This window comes from Typha latifolia, chromosome 11 (genome assembly GCF_019914945.1).
Source record: "Typha latifolia isolate L0001 chromosome 11, TyphaL0001v2, whole genome shotgun sequence".
Classification (NCBI taxonomy): Eukaryota; Viridiplantae; Streptophyta; class Magnoliopsida; order Poales; family Typhaceae; genus Typha; species Typha latifolia.
Genome location: NC_133096.1, coordinates 8,503,701 through 8,525,088, shown reverse-complemented (window position 1 = coordinate 8,525,088; position 21,388 = coordinate 8,503,701). Strand labels below are relative to the sequence as shown.

Sequence of the window (21,388 nt, the reverse complement as noted above, 5' to 3'; positions counted from 1 at the left end):
GGAAAAGGGAAGAGGGGAAAAAGAACGTAGGGTGAGCAACTAAAGAAAACCAAGAGTACTCCAAGATTCTGCAATAATAAAAGAGGTTTTCACTTTTTATCTTCCAACAGCAATCAGTATATATATATATATATATATATATAGCTTGTAGACGGATAAATTGTTCAATTTGTGCAATCATTTACAGTGCTAGGCACAAAGTATGTGCAAATCAACACAAAGTAAACGGGTTGAGGAAAATTTAACATTATCGAAAGATAGATGTCATGCAAAAGAAAATGGACAAAGCAGCAGTACTGTAATCAGTAAAAATGCTCGCTTCCATACTATTGAGATATTAGACTCCCATTTGCTGAAAAAGATTATCGAGAGAGCAATTTCAACTACTGAACAAGTTAAAAGGTGAAAGTGATATCAAAAGTTATACAGACCGCAAGTATAATGGCACAAGCAGAAAGGTTGATGTTTAGACAGTTAAGCACATATCCAACACTTCATTCCATTCTCATCAAGCAATTGGTTGAAAAGAGCCCCCATAGTATGGCGGGTTATTACATGCGAAATGCCATCAGCAGGTCGTCATGCCCCACTAGCATATAGACGGGTCCATTCTTTTGCTGCAGCATCACCGAACAGTTCCATTAGCATACAAAAGGCAACAAATACTGGAAATCAATGTGAATACTAACAAATGATCACAGCAGAACTGCAAGGATAACCATGGCCATACCTGTTTCTACAGCTTCTGCTTCATTACTCTTCCAATGCTTTGCAATGTTGTCAGACAGTGGGTCATCTGGATTTGGAGCACTGAGAAGTGCTTGAATACTGCCAGCCAAATAACAATGACGCTATTTAGACAAGATGCCTACTTCCAATCTTATCACAATTTATGTGGATAAACAAGACTCAAAATTCATGAAGACAGTGGAAAAGTGAAGCAGGAAATGTAGCACAGCAGTTGCGACTGATCTTAATTGCAAAAGGAAACAAAGAATGCAGGAGCTGAGTAAGCACAATTTTGCTAAATGTTACTTATTAGTATAACCGGTATAATAGCAACAAAGGAAACAATCATGTTACCTCAAAAGAACTGTTCGAATCTGGAGGGCTGGACTCCATTTGTCTTTTAGAATATCAAGGCATATTCTACCAAGCTGCAATTATATTCACAAATCAGAATTTCACTTCCAACAATAAAGATATTAGAGAAGAAAGATAATCCACTTGCCTTATCAATGTTAGGGTGGTAAATTTTGGTCAGAAACCGAACCTGTTTCAGCAACATTCAAAGCAAAATGCTTAGTAAGCTACATGGTTCAATACACAAGTCACCACAAAAAAATATAACACAGAGTCACCACAAAAATTATAACATGGAGTCCACAACTACTAATTAATCAATTAAGCCTCAGTGTTGATTGCAGAGCCTAAAAGAACTATAATTTGAAGAGAACAGACAGCCATCAAGACCATAACATCACCATCACCATTTAAGTCCTTTTTTCATTGATATGGAGACCACTAGGGCACAACTCACATTTGGGAACTCTCCAGAACACGGTTGGTGAAAAAATAATTTACTACCATTGTCACGCTGGCACCAGTCTGACCGATTGTCATACTAAATATAACTCCACCATAATAGCGTTCCATCTTGACCTAAGAAAGATTAAGCACAAGAAAGAAGCTGCAACAGCAAGGAAAGAATGGTAGTATCATACAGTTATCAGCAGCTACATGGACTCAACATAATGCACATGTAATATAGCTCTAGAAGTTTAATTGGCCCGCCATGCTTGCAAAAGCATTTGCAAATCTTTTTTAATGAATATCAATTGGATTATTAATATTAAATTACAAAGGTCAGATAATGGAATGAATATTATTGATCATGAGAATCCAACACAAAAAATGATGTGGATAGATAAAAGAGGCAGCATCCATCACATACAACTGCAATATTAAATTATATAAGAAATATAATAAAGGAAATACTAAATAGATCTAGTAAAACATATCACAAACAACCATCACTATCGAAACTAAAGTTAATTCAACCATAATATGCACCAAAAAATAAAAATAACTTGTTACTAGGTGTAGTGTGACAATTGCTAGAACTTAAATATGGTTTAAGCACCCATGCAGAGGTCCCATTATTGTAAAATTAATACAAAAAAATACATCTTGAGTTTCTTGGATACCATCTACATATACAATTGGCATAATCTCTATACTCAAATAATTACGAATTACCTTTGGGGCTGCCATTGGATATTCTTCAGGCAAAAACAGTTCAAGCTTGAAAACACCTCCTATACAAATAGAAAACAAATAAAGAGACAAGATAGTTCATATGCACTAACATTAGAAGACTAAATAACATAGAAAACCATAGTCAAACAAATTTTAATAAAAGATAATAAACTCATCTAACATTCAATAAATGCAAGAACAACATCAAATATGTGAAACAAAGTCCTTGAAAACTTGATTCTGAAGTGAGAAGGCTAAACAATTAATCTCAACAACAATTTACTACAATTCAGATACAAATATATTTCATCCTTTTGAACAAAATATAATTCAGTTTAACTGCATTAATCATATCATTTTGGAAAAGAGAGATTTATTTCGAAATGGTAATTTCTTCTGTTTACCCTTGATTTGTTAAGTGGTGAGTTTGACAACCCCATCCATAACTGAACCTGCCCTTTTGCAAGCCAAGAGTAAGGAAGAAGAGATAAAGGGTGATTGGTTCGCTAATGGTCGAGTTAGAAAGACACGGCCCCGCTTATTCACCATTTCAGTAGAAAAGGTGATTCAATGACATGTGGAGGAGAAAGAGGGGATGAGTAGGTACCACCCTCTTGTTCTCTTTTACATCTCTTCTCGTCTGTTATATACCTATCTAAGTTGGTTGTAAATCAGCCATGCCCCAGGGATTAAAATGTATGCCAATTATAAAAAAGATAAGAAAAACTCAGTGTTTTAGAGATGAGATGTTGGGTTGGACCAGTGATGTCAGTAAGCAGACTGAATAAGAAGATTGTGACAAAGATAAGTCAGGGATTGCACTCAACAAGGGATAAGTTGCATAAAAATCTTTCGGAGAGAGTTTGGACATGCCCAACAGAACCCAGCAACATCAAACTCACTAGAGCAAGCACTGTCATAAACTCATAATGTAACATTGCACTACATGTAGGACAAAGAAAAGAAATTAAAATACACGTACAAATTGAGTTGCATCCGTGACAATATCATCCTAACTAGTTAAGAAGTAGAGAGTTTTATCAGGTTAGAAACGATCTGTCACAAATTCTGAACACGGGTAGTCAGAACAATATGCAGATAAACAATCACCGCAGATAAGATTGTGACAAATCCAGCAAGTTGAACGTAGTCCAATCTAAAACAGACAACCAAATTATCAAATTGATGATACTACCAGTAAAGCAATCTCACAATATTAGCAAAAATTCACCTTCATAAGGCGATTGCGCTGGCCCAAGGATCATCACGTTAAAATAGCGCATGTTTTCCTCCGACGGCGACGCACTAATTCCCGGAGCTGCAACAAAACCATTTCTATCCATGAACCAAAACCCCCACAGATCTCCTCCACCCCACGAAAAACCATGAACTCATAAACCAACCACACAAATCGATCCCTACCTGGTTCACTGAGGAGCCGCTGCGTCTCCTGGTCGAATCCAGCAGCCAAGATCAGAAAAGAGCAAGCGAGGAGATCAAAAACCCTAACGAAATGGATTGATAAGTCTCAGATCGGATCGAGAGGATCCTTACCTTGATGATTCTTCGCGGGAGGTTGCTGTTGGCCATCGATCGACTCCGCCGATGCTCTTATTCCTTCTCTTCGTAGGTGATCGACGCGAGGGAGAAGGGGGAGGAGGAGGAAACCGGAAGACGCTACTTGGATCGATAGAAATGGAGTGGATGAAGGGTTTTATTTATATAAAGGATTTCTTTCTTTTTCCCCAAAAAAAAAAGAGTATTTATTTTTCTGAATCGATGAATGAGATTTTTGCTGGATTTAAAGTCGTTGGTGGATTGTTCCGCGTTTGCTCCACTCTTACGCGACCTCCGTTTGGTCGGCTGAACGCGTGCGGTGCACGTGCCGGTGACTAGATTCTCTCAAGGGAAAAAAAAAAAAATCGATCTTTTTCATCGTCTCTTAATATAAACCTCGAAGATATGCTATCTAAACCGTGCTGTTCGACTTTCGTCACTTATAAAGGATATAGGTAGATTCGCGTATGGAGCTGTGGATTGGAAATTAGCTTTGTTCATCTTCAATAGTTATAGCAACAGAAATAGATTATAAAGTAAGTTTGAACTAATGCTCTGGATTAAATTTGATGACTTACTTTTGTTTATTTTGGTGAGAATATACAAAGAAAACAAACTAGTTAATGCTAGGAGAAAAATGAGGATAAGAAAATAGAACATATGTATTTTCACCTCAAGAAGAAGATTACAAAGAAGATTTTATTTTATGAGATTACAAAGAAGAAGATTTTCCATGACTCACGGAAATAAGAAAGGGACAAAGGGTCTCCTTATCTCGTTTAAAAGCGATGACCCAAATTGATCGTCGAAATATATAAATTGGTAACAATTATGAAAGATTAGTGAAAAAAATATATATGAGCAATCGATTTGATGTATCTTCGCAAGGGGAATAGGAAAGTGACCCCATTAAATTTGATGAATTATCGAGCAAATTTTATTTGTTATTATTATTTTCACGGCGTCTCTTGGTAGGTTATATATTTCTAAGATTTTTCACATAATTACTGTTTAATTTTTATTTTAATATAATAAGTATTATATTCTTCAAAATATCATAATAATCATATAAATTAGTGAACCCTTTCAAAAATATTATAAGATCTAACAATACAATGTTGAAACTAAACTTTAAATTTATAAAAAGTTTATTTAATCCTTGTATAAATTGCTTAAATTAATTCTAAATCTATATAAATGTTACTGATATCATTATACAGGGAAAGAAAACATTTTACTCTTTAAATTTTAAAAAAGAATGATACCTTAATCCTTGTTAACTTGTAAAATAAAAATATCATTCTTCTAAAATAAGTTCATCATTTATTCTCCTTTTATTCTCAACAATTTTTAAAAAATAATTTAGTAATAATCTAAAATTATTATTTTACTTATAGATTAGGCAGTGCATAATTATACTATTATTTTACATCAAATTAAGGATATTTTATCTTTTAATTTAAAAATGTCACTAATTTTCAATATAAATTTACTATTTGTTAATTTTAATATCAACTTTATATCACATTAAATATAATTATTACTTTTATACTAGTATTCAATTAAGTAATAAAAATAAATATTAGCTCTCTTATTATCTTATTAAAAATTAGAATGCTTCTTCTAAAATTGACTTTATTACACAATTGAACAAGGTGTTAGTTTGTTGTATATATTTTTTTAATCTTAATGTCATATAAATATATGGCAAGACAGATTAATGACAATTCTGAGATCCAAGAGAAACGAAATTAAAGAGCTAATGCCAAAAAAAAAGAGTAATTTATTTCCGTTGCCGGGACTTGAACCCGGGTCTCTCGGGTGAGAGCCGAGTATCCTAACCAACTAGACTACAACGGAGTTGTTATTAGGAATCAGCTACTCTATTAATTGGATCCTTCCGCCAATTGACCACCTTCACACCTGCTAACTTTTTGCCACGTGGAAATTGTTTCCCGCCATCAAATCCAGGACGTGTTAAATAGCACGCACGATTCTAAGATCTACTCTTCCAATATCGTCCCTTCCAAAGGTACTCCGAGCTCCCTCCTCCGTCCCCTATGTCGCCACTGACCACGAGCATGGAGCATCCGAAGCCAATGCACGAGAAAAGAACGAAACACGCCAAAGAAGGAAGCCCGACCGCTGATCATAACCCTTATCTCCACTACCTCAAACCCTAGCTCCCCTCACCTCCCATGGCATTGTCCTCCATTTCATCGCTCCATTTTCCTCTCGCCCTCCACCTCCCACGCCAACGGCCGGCCTCGGCCCAGATTTACGCCTCCTTCAGCGCCGAGGCGCCGGATCCTGATCACCGCCTCGTCGTCGCCGGCGGCCGCCGCCTCTCCGGTCATGTCAGCATCAGCGGCTCCAAGAACTCCGCCCTCGCGGTCCTCGCCGGAGCCCTCTGCTGCTCCTCCGGTTCCTCCGTAATACGCCACGTGCCGGACATCTTCGACACCAGGACGATGGCGGAGGTGCTCCGGTCGCTGGGGGCTCGCGTGGAAGAGAACGGCGGCGGCGAGATGGTGGTGGATTCGACCGCCGTAGGATCCGTCGAGCCCGATCCGGGTGCGGTGGGGAGGATTCGAGCCGGGTTCTTCGTGTTGGGACCGTTGGTGGCTCGATTTGGGGAGGCGGAGGTGGCGCTTCCAGGCGGGTGTAGGATTGGGTCGCGGCCGATTGATCTTTACATCCGAGGGCTCACCGCACTTGGTGCTGTCGTCCAATTGAGTTAAGTATATAAACGGATCCATCTCCTTTTCTGTTGATTTCCTTGTGAGAGTTACATAAACTATAAAGATGTGATGTGATATTTATAATTCGTCAAACCATTTGATTTGAGAGTTCTTAGAAAGTTAGGCTTATGTCAAAGATAGATTCTTTTTAGGTTGCGATGTCAGTATGTCGCCAATTTATGACATCCCAGAGGAGTCTTGAACCTATAATAAAGATCTCGATCAGTTAGAGGAGTTTTGGGTTAAATGTCAGATTGTGATGTTGAAGCATCGGGCCCATATTCGGCTGTTTCTAGTCAAGGGAACTTAAATGGAGACTGCAGAACAGTAACTACTGCGCTTCTAAAAAGATAGAATTTCTTTACCTTTTGGTTTTATACTGTCTTTGGATCTGCTTTGGCTGCATTGAAACAAATAAGTACTTATGGATTGGATTACTGTGTCACTTTTGTCTTGCATTTGTTCTTTGCAAATCCAAAAACAAAATGGTCACTTTGCAAAGAATAACGCATTGTGCTTGAAGTTACAACATCAAAATAAGCAATAGGGATAGAGTGCGATGGACTTCCTCATCAACATTTCGCTTCCTTACCTTTTGACTCCCTGCATCTACTTGGGTAGTATGGTCCTGCCACCTCTGGCCAACTAGTCAGTGTTTAACTATCACTAGATATTGCTACCTAAATTTTGGAGGAGCATCTTAACTTTGCTAAATCTTAATGTATCAGATCATTGAATGTGTGGCCACATTTTACAGGCATGGGAAAGTTCACGTGCAGGCTGCGAATGGTAAAGGACTTGTTGGAGGTCAATTCCGTCTTGATTACCCTAGTGTAGGAGCAACTGAAACTCTGATGATGGCAGCTTCTATGGCTGAGGGAGTGACTGTACTTTCAAACGTAGCTCGGGTGAGACTCTGAAATATTTAGATGGTTCATCTTATTGGGTGCTGCAACTTTATCAGGATAGACTTGAAATGTCAAATGTGGTCTGATTAGTGATTACTTCATTGTCATTACCCTACAGGAGCCTGAAGTAGCTGACCTTGCTCGATTTCTGGTCGCCTGTGGTGCACATATTGATGGAGCCGGAACAAGCACACTTATTATTACTGGCAGGAAGAAGTTATGTGGTGCTGAGTTCACCATTATACCTGATCGGATCGAGGCTGGTACATTTATGGTTGCTGCAGCTATTACCCGATCACGCATTTCTTTGTCACCCATCATCCCTAGTCACTTAACAAGTATCATGGACAAGCTTTCTGCAGCTGGTTGTAGGATCATGCAGAAGGAGCCTCATTTTCTCGAGGCAAGACCTCTTCTAACCTCCTCTTCCATAATTAATCAGAACTTTGAAAAATGTGACTATGCAGGTTTCTGCTTTGAGTGCCACATCCTATGAAGACCTTCAAGGGCTTTATCTTAGAACACAACCATATCCTGAATTTCCTACTGATCTTCAGCCTCAATTTATGGCATTATTAGCAACCTGTAATGGATCAAGCATCATTGAAGAATCGGTCTTTGAGAACCGTATGCATCATGGTGAGTAGTAAAATGACTTTCCACTTTTTGCACTGCAACATAGGGCAAAATCTGATGAAATCTGGAAAGATTGGCACTTCTGTTTGAAAACTTTAATCTAGTCATCAAATTAATATCCTGTAAATGTCTAAAGATGTGTTGCCTCTTTATTTTGACCGATAAATGACTATAACCATTAAATTTTAAGTCTTGAGATGTACTGATGTTTCTTAAGATGCTATCAGAGTATTATGGGTTTCTCATCAACTAAGCTGACCTCCCTCGATTGCTTTTCTTATAGTGAAGGAGCTTCAAAAGCTTGGCGCCAAAATCAAAGTTTGCGGAAACACAGCAATTGTTGAAGGAAAAAGGCCAGGAAGGTAATCTTGCTTCCATTATCTCCAGTGTTGTGAATTCTTGTCCCCTAGGTGAAACTTGATTGCTTACTCCAAATCAACTATTTTCCAGGATCACGCTTTCTGGTTGCTCAGTTGCGGCAGCTGACTTGAGGGGTGGGGCTGCCCTTGTTCTAGCAGGACTATCAGCAGAAGGGGTCACTGAAGTTGCTGGTGTTGCTCACATTGATAGAGGCTACGAGAATTTTGAAGCAAAGCTTCTTTCTCTTGGAGCAAACATTGAGAGAAATAGGGGCTGCAGCCAGCAATTGACCATGAGCGCTATTTAAATTTCATCGAGGATAACTTCTACAGAGATTTCCGAGGTTTCTGGTAGCTCATCTCCTAGTCCTTTGACATTATCGGGAGTCTCAAGCCTTTCTAACTGGCATTCTTTACATACTCTGTTTTCTTCTCAAAAACTATTCTTTCCATATAGATAGGTTGCCAACCAGAACATTGAAATCCGTTGGCATAGTGATATTTTATCTGTCTGATCTCAGATGTTACGTTATAGTTTTAGTTGTAAGGCAATAATTCTTGTTGCCTCATGAATTGATAAAAAGAAAAGGAGTGAAAGAATCTTGTGCTGTGTGATTGTTTGTGTTCTTTTCTTTCTTGTTTATGTACAGAGGGACAAAAAAGAGACCTTACGGAAAGGGCATTACTTGACATAATTCATTCTGGTTTAGGTTCAAGAGAGAGCAAATCAATGTCTTCGGATTCCAAGTAACAACACACATAACATCTCCGATTTTGACAGCATAGAGCGTATGCAAGTAGAACCCAAAAAACACCAACATTATTCACATCGATAGTGGATAATGTGGATCTGTAGTAGAGGACAATCTAACCCACATTATGCAAAACGATGTCAATGAATCACTTGTATAGTATCAAAGCGAAATGAGGAAAGCAAGCTAAAGCGCATTTTTGGTAAAACAAAGGCAATTAAATTACCTAAAAAAAGGGAGCGGACCAAAGACAAGTGTTTTGACACTATACATTTTAGTCAAAGAACTCTATACAAATGTTTGCTGAACAAATCAATTCAAAAAGGCAATGCTACTCTGCAGCCCCTGTAAGTAGTCTCTAGCGTCTCAGGAAATATAACCTCAGCAAGATGAGTCCATAAGACAATAGAAATTCCAGGCGACAAACTTTACTGGGATAAATGCCAACAGAATAGATACAAAGGAACTAAAAAGATGGAAAACTAGAGATAAATTACTGATTGTGCTATTATTTCTAACATAACAAGCATCCTAGAGAGTTACTAGCTGTACTAATCCTACAAAACATCAAAAAGAGAATTGTGATGCATCAGCAATAAATAGAGAATATATCATGATCTTTCGCAGTCTCATGACATTCCTATCAGGGACTGTGGATAATTGGCAGTGAATACCAACCATCCTTCAACTTGCACGTAGAAAGACGAGTTATGTCCCACCCAGATGAATGTGCTGCTTTAGAAGGGCTATCATCTGACAGGGATACCATTTCCCTTGACTGACTATAAATAATCTGCAACATGAGTGATACAAACAAAATGAGGTGACAACTAATATGCTGGGTCATAACAATATTGAGGGAAAAAAGTTCACAACCTAAACACATTATCAAAATACAAACGATCTTTTCCAACTCAAGAATCATGAGATGAATAACCAGATACATCCAATATTCAAAGAATTCATCTGTGGCAGATAGTCAATGGATGATTATGTAAAGAAAGCCATAGCATCGGTCATATATAGTGTGCAATTCATTTGAATATTTTACCCCTGAAAGCATAGAAATCCAAAATTAAATCACTATAATCAGTCTTTGTTTGTACACTACCATCCTGTTGTTTTACAACTATCCATGGTAAGACAACTCCAAATGTGTCATGTCCATTTTTACTGTGATATCATTCACAAGTCAGTCACAAGCCCAGATAAAGGAGTACAGTGGCATTAGGAGCTAGATAACCAGTGTAAAACTAAAGTCAAATAGACTATGAAAAACGGACCTAACATAATTGATGTAACAAATTATCCATGATAAAAGAGGGGAAAAAGTTAGAGATCGACAATTCTCAAAAGCTATATTTACTTGGGTAAATTTTATAAATTATAAATATCCATGTTAAACAGCCTATCATGTTGATACAACATGGGATGAGCCTTTGATACCACAAAGGCTCGGATGGAGAATTGCGCAGACTGCAGAGTCCTAGATGGGCTCAAGTGTGAAACAGAAAAAATGTCAAGCACCTAGAGAAGAATGATTCAATAAATCCAGATATATTTACTTATTGTGGCATGGAGTGCAAAGTGCCCTAACATAAAATCCTTGGATCCAAGTGCTCAAAGCTAATTGGATAAGATGTGATATCTTCTACAACACTAATCATTAGGGCTATACCACATTTTAAGCTTAGATATAACTCAATAGGTACATTAATTTAGATGCATGCAAAGATGGGTGGGCCAGGAAGGGCATCGATACAGCACACAAAAGTTTTACTTTTTACCAAAAATACATAGGGCTATCAAAAGCCTATTGGCAAACTAACTAGCTGATGTGTTGCTTCGCTGGAGTCTGAGAGTAGGTAATCAAAAACTTAAGCTGGAAAAGGCTCGATTATGAAAAAGTCTAACATGAGCTAGGTTCTCTCATCTTTCTTTTGTTCAATATTTCAATTCAGCTTCAAATATATCATGTCAAGTGGCACCTCCATTGTTCCCTTAACACCCACTACAACTTGATAGCTGCCCTCCTTATGGCTTCAAGAACAATGAAGAGTTTATCGCTTCCAGAACAATGAAGAGTTTACATGGTGAGGACTGAGCTTCACTAAAAAAACTAAAAAATTGTACAAATGAACAATAAAGAACTGCAAATTAGATCAAATTTAGAGGTTGCTTCTCTATTGATCTTTAATCACGTAAGTGCAACTTATGCAAGTCAAAAAGGTAAAAGTAATTGATACTTTCAGCAAAATTAACTCTCAAGTAGGCCTTAATAGCTACCACAAGCAATGATCCACAAATAAACACTTTACCAGCACATAGCCCATGCCTGCAATTCTCAACAAAAAACTTTGAACTCCAAAGCAAGGAATTAAAAATGATTAAATGATCTTTAAATGCCTCCATCTGACAAAATTCAAAACATATAGGATATCCAGGAAAAAAAATATAACCCTTACCAAAATACCAAACATATAAGGAATAAATTAATCGAATCTATGATTACAAAGGAAATTGAAGGCAACAACAGATCTACCAGTCAACTTACCACCATCCACCCGCTTAGCTCGCTTGATCTTCTCGAGCTGGACTTGCGAATCCACAAAGATCTGCATCCTCTGGAACTCTAGCCCCTTAGCAAACTCCATCTTCTGCTTCTCTAGCTCCATCATTTGCCTCTGCTTCGATCCCTCCACCCTCTCATAGATCTCCGCGAACTTCTCGATCGCCCTAGCCAGCTGCCGGATCCCATCAACCCCCTCTCCCCTTTCCCTTTTCCCTGACCTCGTCGACGACATCGACCTCGAAGATGACCCTAACTCCTCCTCTTCCTCCTCCTCCCCTTTAGCTGCCGCTGCAGCAGCCGCTGCCTTACGAATGAAGGAACCATCCACCGGCAGCGCAGTCGGCAACGGCTTCACCACGGGGCGCATGTTAATAGTGGCCGGCATCGCCGCCGGGAGAGGCGGCCCCTTACGATGGAACGGCAACGGGAGAGCCATCGGTGGCGAGGTCACCGTCGCCGGCGACGTCGAGGGTTTCCTGACGGTGGAGGAGGGGGTGGTGGATGAGCCGACGAGGAAGTCGAGGCGTTCGTAGAAAGGCCACTGGCTACCGGCGGCGGCGCCGCCCGAGATCCGAGCCTTCTCAACCTTGTACTTCTTCTTTAGGGTATCGATCCGGTTCTTGCATTGGACGTCGGTGCGCGGCGGCCGCTTCCTCACTGCGGCGCCGCGCCGTGAGTTGACGGCGTCGGCAACCTCTTGCCAGTGCTTCTGACGGAGGTTACCGCGGTTGAGATCCATATAACGGCCCCCCCACGCCTCCACCAACGCCGCCGTCTCCCCCTCGCTCCAGCAGTCCTCGCGATAGGGCAACGCGGGGTTCGGCGGCCGTGACGGCACCGTCTCCTTTCCGTCCATTCGCCGTCAAATCCTTCTCCTCTCGATCTCTCTATCTCTATAAAAAAAATTTGGGGACCGGGTCTTGGATTTGGAGTGGGAAAGGTGGGGTAGTAAAAGAGGGGCGGCGAGGCGCCGGAAGTGGGGAAAGCGCGTGAGAAGCATGTGAGTTGGGTGGGGATCGGGGAAACGGTGAAACGCCGGGGAAACACGTGCGCCGACGTTCGCGCGGGGTGGGGACAAAGAGGGTATCGGAGCATCACCGCCGTTGGATATGGGGACGTTTTGACCGGGAAACCCATAGGAGGAAATAAAAAGTAAATAGAAATTTTCTGGGGGACGGACGGATCCGGGAGCCTTCCGAGATTACGAAAGTGCCCTCCATGGCTGGGGGAAGGAGGGGCGAATGAAAGTGGCGATGCAGAGGGGTAGAGTTGGAAAAGGAAGTGGGGGAGAGGGAGACATGTGTGCCTCGTTGGGCTCGCTGTCAGACAGTGAGCTGTTCGCCGTTGGATGCCGGTCGGCTTTTGCTTTGTTGTTTGGGTTTACGTTCGACGAATGAAAAAAAAAATAGAGAGAGAGAGATCGAGCGACGAGAGAAAGGGAGGAGAGAGAGAGAGAGAGAGTTTTTAGTTGACGGTGAACCCGAGGAGAGAAGTGGACGTTTTCCTATACGTAACTCGTACGATATCCAAATGGGTCGGATCTACCGGAATACATCCGATTATATTCGATTGCATTCCTTTACTTTTGGTTCTCGCATTGACGAGAGCTTCTCGATTAAGTGGTTTGAATAAGATGGTTTAGTGGCCCTAATTATAGGATGGATTGTGTTGGTAATTTCATGATTTTGACATGAATATTTTATTAATTTTGAGCTAAGTTTTAAGTGGGGCCCACACATTATTTATAATGGTTTAATGGTGGAATCAATTTAGCTCAAAGCATACTTTATTGTCATATATTCACTTAATCAAATTCATGAAGAGAAGTGAATGATAATTGGCTCTAAAGTGGGTATCATGGCAATAGGAAATAAAGGAAAGTAAGTTTAGTACCATATTGGATATTTGAGAAATGTTAGTATGGTATATAAGCAACAAACTTCCTATGGGCTTTGGGCCCCAAAAGGGGTACCTATTTTGTGGGTAAAGGTTACTATGCAACCTAACACACACACGCGCGCCGCCCGGCCCGGCTCGGTTCGGTTCGCACGCACGGGTCAAAGTCCAATTTTATTTTTTGCCTGATAAGGGTTCGGGTTCAAGTCTGATTTGATTCGGGATCGAAGTGCTGTCGATAAACAGTTAATCAATTCAGTTAGTTGGTTGAATTCTGACCCGAATTGGTGCATCCGTTCGGTGATTTTGCATCTTTTCGTCGAGCCTGTTTACCTCTATAAATAGGCTGTCAGTCTGCATAATAAATATACACATTTGTCGAGTCTTTTTAGTTTGAGTCTACTGGTCGAGAGAGAGTACAGCACGGTTCAGGTCTAATCAAGGCATTAGAAAGTTGCTTCCTTTCCAGTGCAAGGCAGTCGTTGTATCCTGGGAGACCGACGTCCACTGTTCCAGAAGCAATCGGTGGAGGGCGAATTGGTCTTAAGGAGATAGTGTCCAACACTAGACTCGACTATTCAGAATTTATATTCTGAAATTTGTAAGTTTATTTTTAATTTATTTTGATCGGATTTTTTGGAATCAGATTGTTATCGCCAACAATCTTAAGACCAATTTTGGTTTTCACTCTGATTCCAATCAGTGTTCTTTTCTTCTTATCGGATTTTAATTTTATTTCATTCTTTTAGATGGCTGAAATAGTAAAGAGTACTATTTCCCCTATCACTACTCCTACAGTACCTACAGTTCATGGAGAAAAGCCTGAAAAATTCTGTGGTGCGAGAATTTAAGAGATGGCAACAGAAGATGCTCTTTTATCTGACCACCTTGAATTTGGCTAAATTCTTACATGAAGATGTGCCTGAACTCCGAAAGGAGGAAACTGATAGGCAAGTAGTTGCTGCAGTGGATGCGTGGAAGCATGCCGACTTCCTTTGCCGAAACTATATCCTCAATGGACTGGACAACTCGTTGTATAACGTGTATAGTTCAGTAAAAACGTCTAAGAAATTATGGGAATCTTTAGACAAGAAGTACAAAAAGAAGATTAGGTGCAAAGAAATTTGTAGTCGGTAAATTTCTTGAGTACAAGATGGTTGACACTAAACCAAAGTGATTAACCAGGTGCAAGATCTTCAAGTAATAATTCATGAGATTCATCTTTGAAGGGATGGTGATTAATGAATCATTCCAAGTGGCGGCTTTTATAGAAAAACCGCCACCATCTTGGAGGGATTTCAAAAATTACCTAAAACACAAACGCAAGGAAATGACACTTGAAGAACTTATTGTCGATTGAGGATTGAAGAAGACAATCGTATCTTGCTTTGAAAAGAAAATTGGAAGCCGCACGTATCAAAGGCAAATGTTGTGGAGTCCACAAAGGACAAGAAAAGGAAGCACACTGGCGAAGGCTCTAAAAGTGGCAATGCAAAGAAGTTCAAGGGCAAATGTTACGTCTGTGACAAACAAGGGCATCGTGCTCAGGACTGCCGCTTGAGGAAAAAGAAGGAGAACTCAAAGAAGGAGAACTCTGAAAAGAAGAAGCCACAAGCCAATGAAATAGAACACCTTCGTTCTGATGTTGATGATATGCACCTCTCTGCTGTTGTCTCGGAAGTAAACCTGATTGGTGGTAATCCTAAAGAATGGTGGGTAGACACTGGAGCTACTCGACACATTTGTGCCAATAGGTGGATGTTTTCGTCTTATCAAACTGCGACAGATGAAAAACTTTACATGGGCAATTCAGCAACTTCCAAGGTGGAAGGAATAGGAAAGGTTGTGTTAAAATTGACTTCAGGAAAAGAACTTACTCTTAATGATGTAATGCATGTGCCCGACATTCGAAAGAATCTGGTTTCGGGATCATTATTGAGTAAGAAAGGGTTTAAGTTGGTGTTTGAGTCTGATAAGTTTGTACTTATCAAAAATGGCATGTATGTTGGAAGGGGCTACTTGTCAAATGGCCTCTTTAAGATGAATGTAATGACTGTAACTCCAAAAATAAATAAAGAAGAATCTTCTTCTTACTTGCTTGAGTCTTATGAAATTTGGCATGGTAGATTAGGACATGTTAATTATGGTACATTACGTAGATTAATTAATCATAACATATTGCCTAATTTCTATATTGATTTAAATAAAAAATGTGAAATATGTGTTGAAGCCAAATTGGCTAAGACTTCGTTTCATTACGTCGAACGAAGTACAGAACCTTTAGAACTTATACATACTGATGTATGTGATTTGAAATTTATTCAAACTAGAGATGGAAAAAAGTATTTTATTACTTTTATTGATGATTGCACAAGATACTGTTATGTGTATTTGCTAAGAAGCAAAGATGAGGCATTAGAAATGTTTATACATTTCAAATTAGAGGTTGAGAACCAACTTAGCAGAAAGATTAAAATGCTAAGAAGTGATAGAGGTGGTGAATATGAGTCACCATTTGCACAAATATGTGCAGAAAATGGAATTATTCATCAAATAACGGCTCCTTACGCTCCACAACAAAATGGTATTGCTGAACGTAAGAATAGAACTCTAAAAGAGATGATGAATGCCATGTTAATAAGTTCTGGTTTACCCCAGAATTTGTGGGGGGAAGCTTTGCTTTCTGCAAATCACATTCTCAACCGGTTACCCCATAAGAAATTGGATAAAACACCTTATGAGTTATGGAAAGGTCGAGAACCTAGCTATAAATTCTTAAGAGTGTGGGGGTGCCTAGCAAAGGTTGCAATTCCAGTTCCTAAAAGAACAAAAATTGGACCTAAAACTATTGATTGTATATTCATTGGTTATGCTCATAACGTAGTGCATATCGATTCCCGGTTCACAAATCGATAATTCCGAGGTACATGAGAATACAATTATTGAGTCTAGGAATGCATCATTCTTTGAGAATACATTTCCATATAAATCTACATTAGAAATAAGTTCTCTCAAAAGAACTTATGAAAATAAGCATGACCAAGAGTCTATGCAAGAAGGAAATGATATTGAACCTAGACGAAGTAAGAGGGCAAGGACTTCTACGTCTTTTGTCCCGATTTTCTAACATATTTGTTAGAAAAAGAACCTCGAGTTATAAGGAAGCAATGTCTACTCCTGAAGCTCCTTTATGGAAAGAAGCCATTGATAGTGAAGTTGAATCCATTTTGCAAAATCATACCGGGAATTGGTGGATCTTCCACCAGGTTGTAAACCTTTGGGTTACAAATGGATATTCAAAAGAAAGATGAAAGCGAGATGGTTCAATTGACAAATACAAGGCGAGACTTGTAGTCAAAGGATATAGACAGACAGAGGGAATAGATTACTTTGATACATATTCACCAAGAACAAGAATAACATCTATCCGATTAATAATTGCTCTTGCGGCATTATATAACTGGAAATACATCGATGGATGTGAAAACCGCATTCTTGAATGGTGAATTAAATGAAGAAATCTATATGGAACAACCCGAAGGGTTTGTGGCTCCAGGACAAGAGAGAAAAGTGTGCAAATTAGTTAAGTCTCTTTATGGGCTTAAACAAGCACCTAAACAATGGCATGAAAAATTTGACTTAGTTATGATGTCAAATGGTTTTCACATTAATGAATGTGATAAATGCGTTTATGTGAAATGCACTTCAGATAATTATGTCATTGTATGTCTATATGTGGATGACATGATAATAACTGGTAGTAATATTAATGTCATTAAAGCTACCAAGAACATGTTGGCTAAAAAGTTCGATATGAAAGATATGGGAGTTGCAGATGTGATTCTTGGTATAAAGATCACTAAGGCAACTGAAGGGTATGTTATATCTCAATCACATTATATTGAGAAAATACTCGATAAATTTGATAAAGATAGTAGCAATATAGCCAGAACACCTATAGATGTGAATCTTCATCTCACAAAAGAATACAGGTGTATGTATATCTCAGTTAGAATATTCTCGGATAATAGGTAGTTTGATGTACATCATGAATTGCACTCGTCCGGATATTGCGTACTGTGAGTAAACCGAGTAGATATACAAGTAATCCAGGCAAAGTGATCACCGGAAGGCGATAGTTAGGGTACTCGGATATTTGAGATACACCACTAACTATGGATTGCACTATTCAAGATATCCGAAGTACTTGAAGGGTACAAAGTGATGCAAACCTGGATATCCGATACAAAAGATACCAAATCCACGAGCGGATATGTCTTTATACTTGGAGGTGCATCTATTTCATGGAAATCTTCTAAACAAACATGTATAGCTAGATCTACTATGGAATCTGAATTCATAGCATTAGATAAGGCTGGAGAAGAAGCGAGAATGGCTTCGAAATTTCTTAGAAGATATTCCTATGTGGCCAAAACCCGTGTCCGCAATTTGCATACATTGCGATAGTCAATCGGCTATAGGAAGGGCACAGAGTCGATGTATAACGGTAAGTCACGACATATACGTCGTAGGCATAATACAAATGCGACAATTGATCTCAATGGTATAATATCCATTGATTATGTAAAATCAAAGGATAACATCGCGGATCCATTAACTAAGGGTTTAACAAGAGATCGAGTATATTGTTCATCGAGGGAATGGGTTTGAAGCCTACCACCTAGAGTAACGACACAACGGCAACCCAACCTAGTTGACTCGGAGATCCCAAGATCTAGGTTCAAAGGGACAACCGAGTTGTGGGGGCGTTCTCTCGAAATCACTAAGGAATTAAATTTCCTACACCTTTCCTATGATGACATAGTGATAAACCTGTACTAAGTGTTAGGGTAAGCAATGCTTTTAATGACTCTTATAATTTGGAAATCCAAGTGGAGTATGGCAGGATACTCTTAATAAGAGGTCACCTATGTGAGTGTGAAGTGGGCCGCTTCTATGAGATGACAAGGCTAAATCTCTAGAGCACTCAAAGAATTACCGGCGCGTCCTGGGCCGAAATGGACACAACATATAGAACCGACCGTGTTGAAAAGAGCCGTGTGAGTATTATTGTCTTGGTTTATACAAAAGCCGAACAGGTTCAAGACATCATGTTCACCGGTTAGCGAATAAACCCGATAATACTTCACTATGGAAGGTTCAAAGCCAAAAGCTACCTATCCCGATGCGGTAACTTTTCGTTGTACTCTCGATCAAGTCCGCATTTCATATGCATTTTCAGCCAATTCATTCATGTGGGGATTGTTGGTAATTTCATGATTTTGACATGAATATTTTATTAATTTTGAGCTAAGTTTTAAGTGGGGCCCACACATTATTTATAATGGTTTAATGGTGGAATCAATTTAGCTCAAAGCATACTTTATTGTCATATATTCACTTAATCAAATTCATGAAGAGAAGTGAATGATAATTGGCTCTAAAGTGGGTATCATGGCAATAGGAAATAAAGGAAAGTAAGTTTAGTACCATATTGGATATTTGAGAAATGTTAGTATGGTATATAAGCAACAAACTTCCTATGGGCTTTGGGCCCCAAAAGGGGTACCTATTTTGTGGGTAAAGGTTACTATGCAACCTAACACACACACGCGCGCCGCCCGGCCCGGCTCGGCTCGGTTCGGTTCGCACACATAAGAGAGTTTATTGTCGAGTCTTTTTAGTTTGAGTCTACTGGTCGAGAGAGAGTACAGCACGGTTCAGGTCTAATCAAGGCATTAGAAAGTTGCTTCCTTTCCAGTGCAAGGCAGTCGTTGTATCCTGGGAGACCGACGTCCACTGTTCCAGAAGCAATCAGTGGAGGGCGAATTGGTCTTAAGGAGATAGTGTCCAACACTAGACTCGACTATTCAGAATTTATATTCTGAAATTTGTAAGTTTATTTTTAATTTATTTTGATCGGATTTTTTGGAATCAGATTGTTATCGCCAACAGATTGTGACTTAGCGTGGGCCGACCGAATCGATTAGGACGTGTCATCCAACGTGTGTTGACCCCAATTGCATACATATGTCACTTCTAGTGATATATATCGTTCTCATTAGAACCAGATCAGACATTCATTCATTCAGATGTTTGGTCACTAGTTATTTTTATTTGAGAGATAATATATTAGGTCGGATTGCTAGTTTTCTTATAAATGTTTTAGAATATTTAAATAAGATAAAGATAGTTCTACATGAATCTAATATATATATATATAGGTAAATATATATATAGAAGCAATATAATTACTTGGCTATTTTTAACAATTTTTTTATGTTTAACAACATCAATTTATTTTTTAAAGAAATATGTGGATTTGTGAATCACAATTAACAACATATTGATCAGTTCCTTAATAATAAAACAAAAATTTGTTATTAACTAAACATTTGTAACACGTAAATATAATTTATTAGCAAGAATTATAAAAACTAAATGGAACAATAAAAGTCAATCCACTTGATAAATTAACATGAATAAAATTTTAAAAACACAAATATATTCTTAACTAAATATTTTTAAAATTTTAGAACTAAAATATTCTCCCAATAAGGAATATAATTTATTAAATATTAAGAATAAGCTGTATTACTTTGCAAACATAAGAGACTGGATATAATCACCACAAAAATTATCGAGTTGCATGTGTTGTTAGATCAATCACCAGTTTAACTAAATTTTATTAAGTCAACTACTTTACAGGTTCAATAATATAATTGAATCAATTTGATGATTGTTCCACCGATTCTATCACTCGGTCAAATCCTGATAACTATGAATTATTCGCTTGATCTAACAGTCTCTTGTACATTAATTTTTTTCAAGTGTTTCCGAGCTTACGTGTATGAGTCCTCGTACACCAAATTTGCTCTCTTACTTAACTCAATGGAACTTAATCATGTGCATCTTATACCTATGCGATCATTATATTCCCTGGTCTCACTTATTGCAAAAAGATTCAAACTTAATAGAGCTTCGAAGCTTCCACATTTCTGCCACTACAGTTTATAGCCTTGGAGGTGATTCGAATTCATTTTGATCTTAGAAAGTTTGCTATCAAATTATTTGGTTGGCATATGAAGTGGAGCTAGCTTACTATTCCATGCCATAGAAGTTACACTATATAGCAGCCTAATGGGAGAGCAAAGGTGGTATGAAGTCCCTCTCTTAGCTAATTAGATTCCCCAAAATGTGCTATAGATTTATTTACTTTTATATGTAGAAATAGATACCGCAATATAATCGCGTCTTGTACTTTAAGAGAGAGAGAAGGCTTTAAAACTTTAGACAATTTAATACATAAGTTCTAATTATCAATAATAGATTTGACTTTTCTAGTATTATCTCTTTTTCTCCTCCACTTTCTTAAGATGATGGTGATGATGACAACAAACTAGTAGATAGAACAGCACTAATGCATAAAAATCAATTGAGCCAAAGTGAGCAACTATCAACAACCAATATCATTCCAATCCCTCGTTAGGGGGGATGTTTATAATGCATAATGCTATCGAAGTTTGGTTGGATAGCAAATCTTGTTAAAAGTATAGTGTAAAAGGTGGCATTTTTCATAATAAATGGAGTTCATTTGCCTTCTTATTTTCTGTGAGGTTATTGGGGTCAACTAAGAAACGACACTATCATTTTAGGTTTAGAGTTGAGTGTTACCAAGATTCGTTATCGCATATTAGAAAGATTGTTT

General features: G+C 38.6%; 3 protein-coding genes and 1 non-coding gene across 4 annotated transcripts; 1 reads left to right on the top strand and 3 right to left on the bottom strand.

Annotated features, from left to right (window-relative positions):
• Positions 1 to 348: 348 nt before the first annotated feature.
• Positions 349 to 4,071, bottom strand: LOC140797549 (ubiquitin-conjugating enzyme E2 36). Its single transcript, XM_073151099.1, has 8 exons — positions 3,814 to 4,071; positions 3,682 to 3,709; positions 3,491 to 3,577; positions 2,260 to 2,318; positions 1,232 to 1,273; positions 1,084 to 1,157; positions 731 to 828; positions 349 to 617 (listed from the first exon to the last, which is right to left on the bottom strand). Exons 1-8 carry the CDS (start codon positions 3,847 to 3,849, stop codon positions 580 to 582), a joined length of 462 nt encoding a protein of 153 aa, XP_073007200.1. The 5' UTR covers positions 3,850 to 4,071; the 3' UTR covers positions 349 to 579.
• Positions 4,072 to 5,603: 1,532 nt separating this feature from the next.
• Positions 5,604 to 5,676, bottom strand: TRNAE-CUC (transfer RNA glutamic acid (anticodon CUC)). The gene has a single exon. It is a non-coding gene; the product is annotated as a tRNA-Glu (tRNA).
• Positions 5,677 to 5,841: 165 nt separating this feature from the next.
• Positions 5,842 to 9,176, top strand: LOC140797330 (uncharacterized). The gene is made up of 6 exons (XM_073150689.1): positions 5,842 to 6,553; positions 7,315 to 7,465; positions 7,584 to 7,868; positions 7,933 to 8,104; positions 8,385 to 8,463; positions 8,552 to 9,176. The coding sequence occupies exons 1-6, from the start codon at positions 6,015 to 6,017 to the stop codon at positions 8,766 to 8,768; spliced, it is 1,443 nt and encodes a 480-aa protein (XP_073006790.1). The 5' UTR covers positions 5,842 to 6,014; the 3' UTR covers positions 8,769 to 9,176.
• A 448-nt stretch (positions 9,177 to 9,624) lies between these two features.
• LOC140798140 (trihelix transcription factor ENAP2-like) lies at positions 9,625 to 13,437 on the bottom strand. Its single transcript, XM_073151898.1, has 2 exons — positions 11,767 to 13,437; positions 9,625 to 10,005 (listed from the first exon to the last, which is right to left on the bottom strand). Exons 1-2 carry the CDS (start codon positions 12,638 to 12,640, stop codon positions 9,995 to 9,997), a joined length of 885 nt encoding a protein of 294 aa, XP_073007999.1. The 5' UTR covers positions 12,641 to 13,437; the 3' UTR covers positions 9,625 to 9,994.
• Between the last annotated feature and the right edge of the window lie 7,951 nt (positions 13,438 to 21,388).

Coding starts and splice junctions, on each gene's coding strand:
- LOC140797549 (XM_073151099.1), bottom strand. CDS start 3,849: ATGGCCAACAGCAACCTCCCGCGAAGAATCATCAAG. Junction 2,319..3,490: donor AGCGCAATCGCCTTATGAAG/GTGAATTTTTGC, acceptor CTATTTGTATAG/GAGGTGTTTTCAAGCTTGAA. Junction 1,158..1,231: donor ACCACCCTAACATTGATAAG/GCAAGTGGATTA, acceptor ATATAATTGCAG/CTTGGTAGAATATGCCTTGA.
- LOC140797330 (XM_073150689.1), top strand. CDS start 6,015: ATGGCATTGTCCTCCATTTCATCGCTCCATTTTCCTCTCGCCCTCCAC. Junction 7,869..7,932: donor AGGAGCCTCATTTTCTCGAG/GCAAGACCTCTT, acceptor GTGACTATGCAG/GTTTCTGCTTTGAGTGCCAC. Junction 8,464..8,551: donor GAAGGAAAAAGGCCAGGAAG/GTAATCTTGCTT, acceptor ACTATTTTCCAG/GATCACGCTTTCTGGTTGCT.
- LOC140798140 (XM_073151898.1), bottom strand. CDS start 12,640: ATGGACGGAAAGGAGACGGTGCCGTCACGGCCGCCGAACCCCGCGTTG.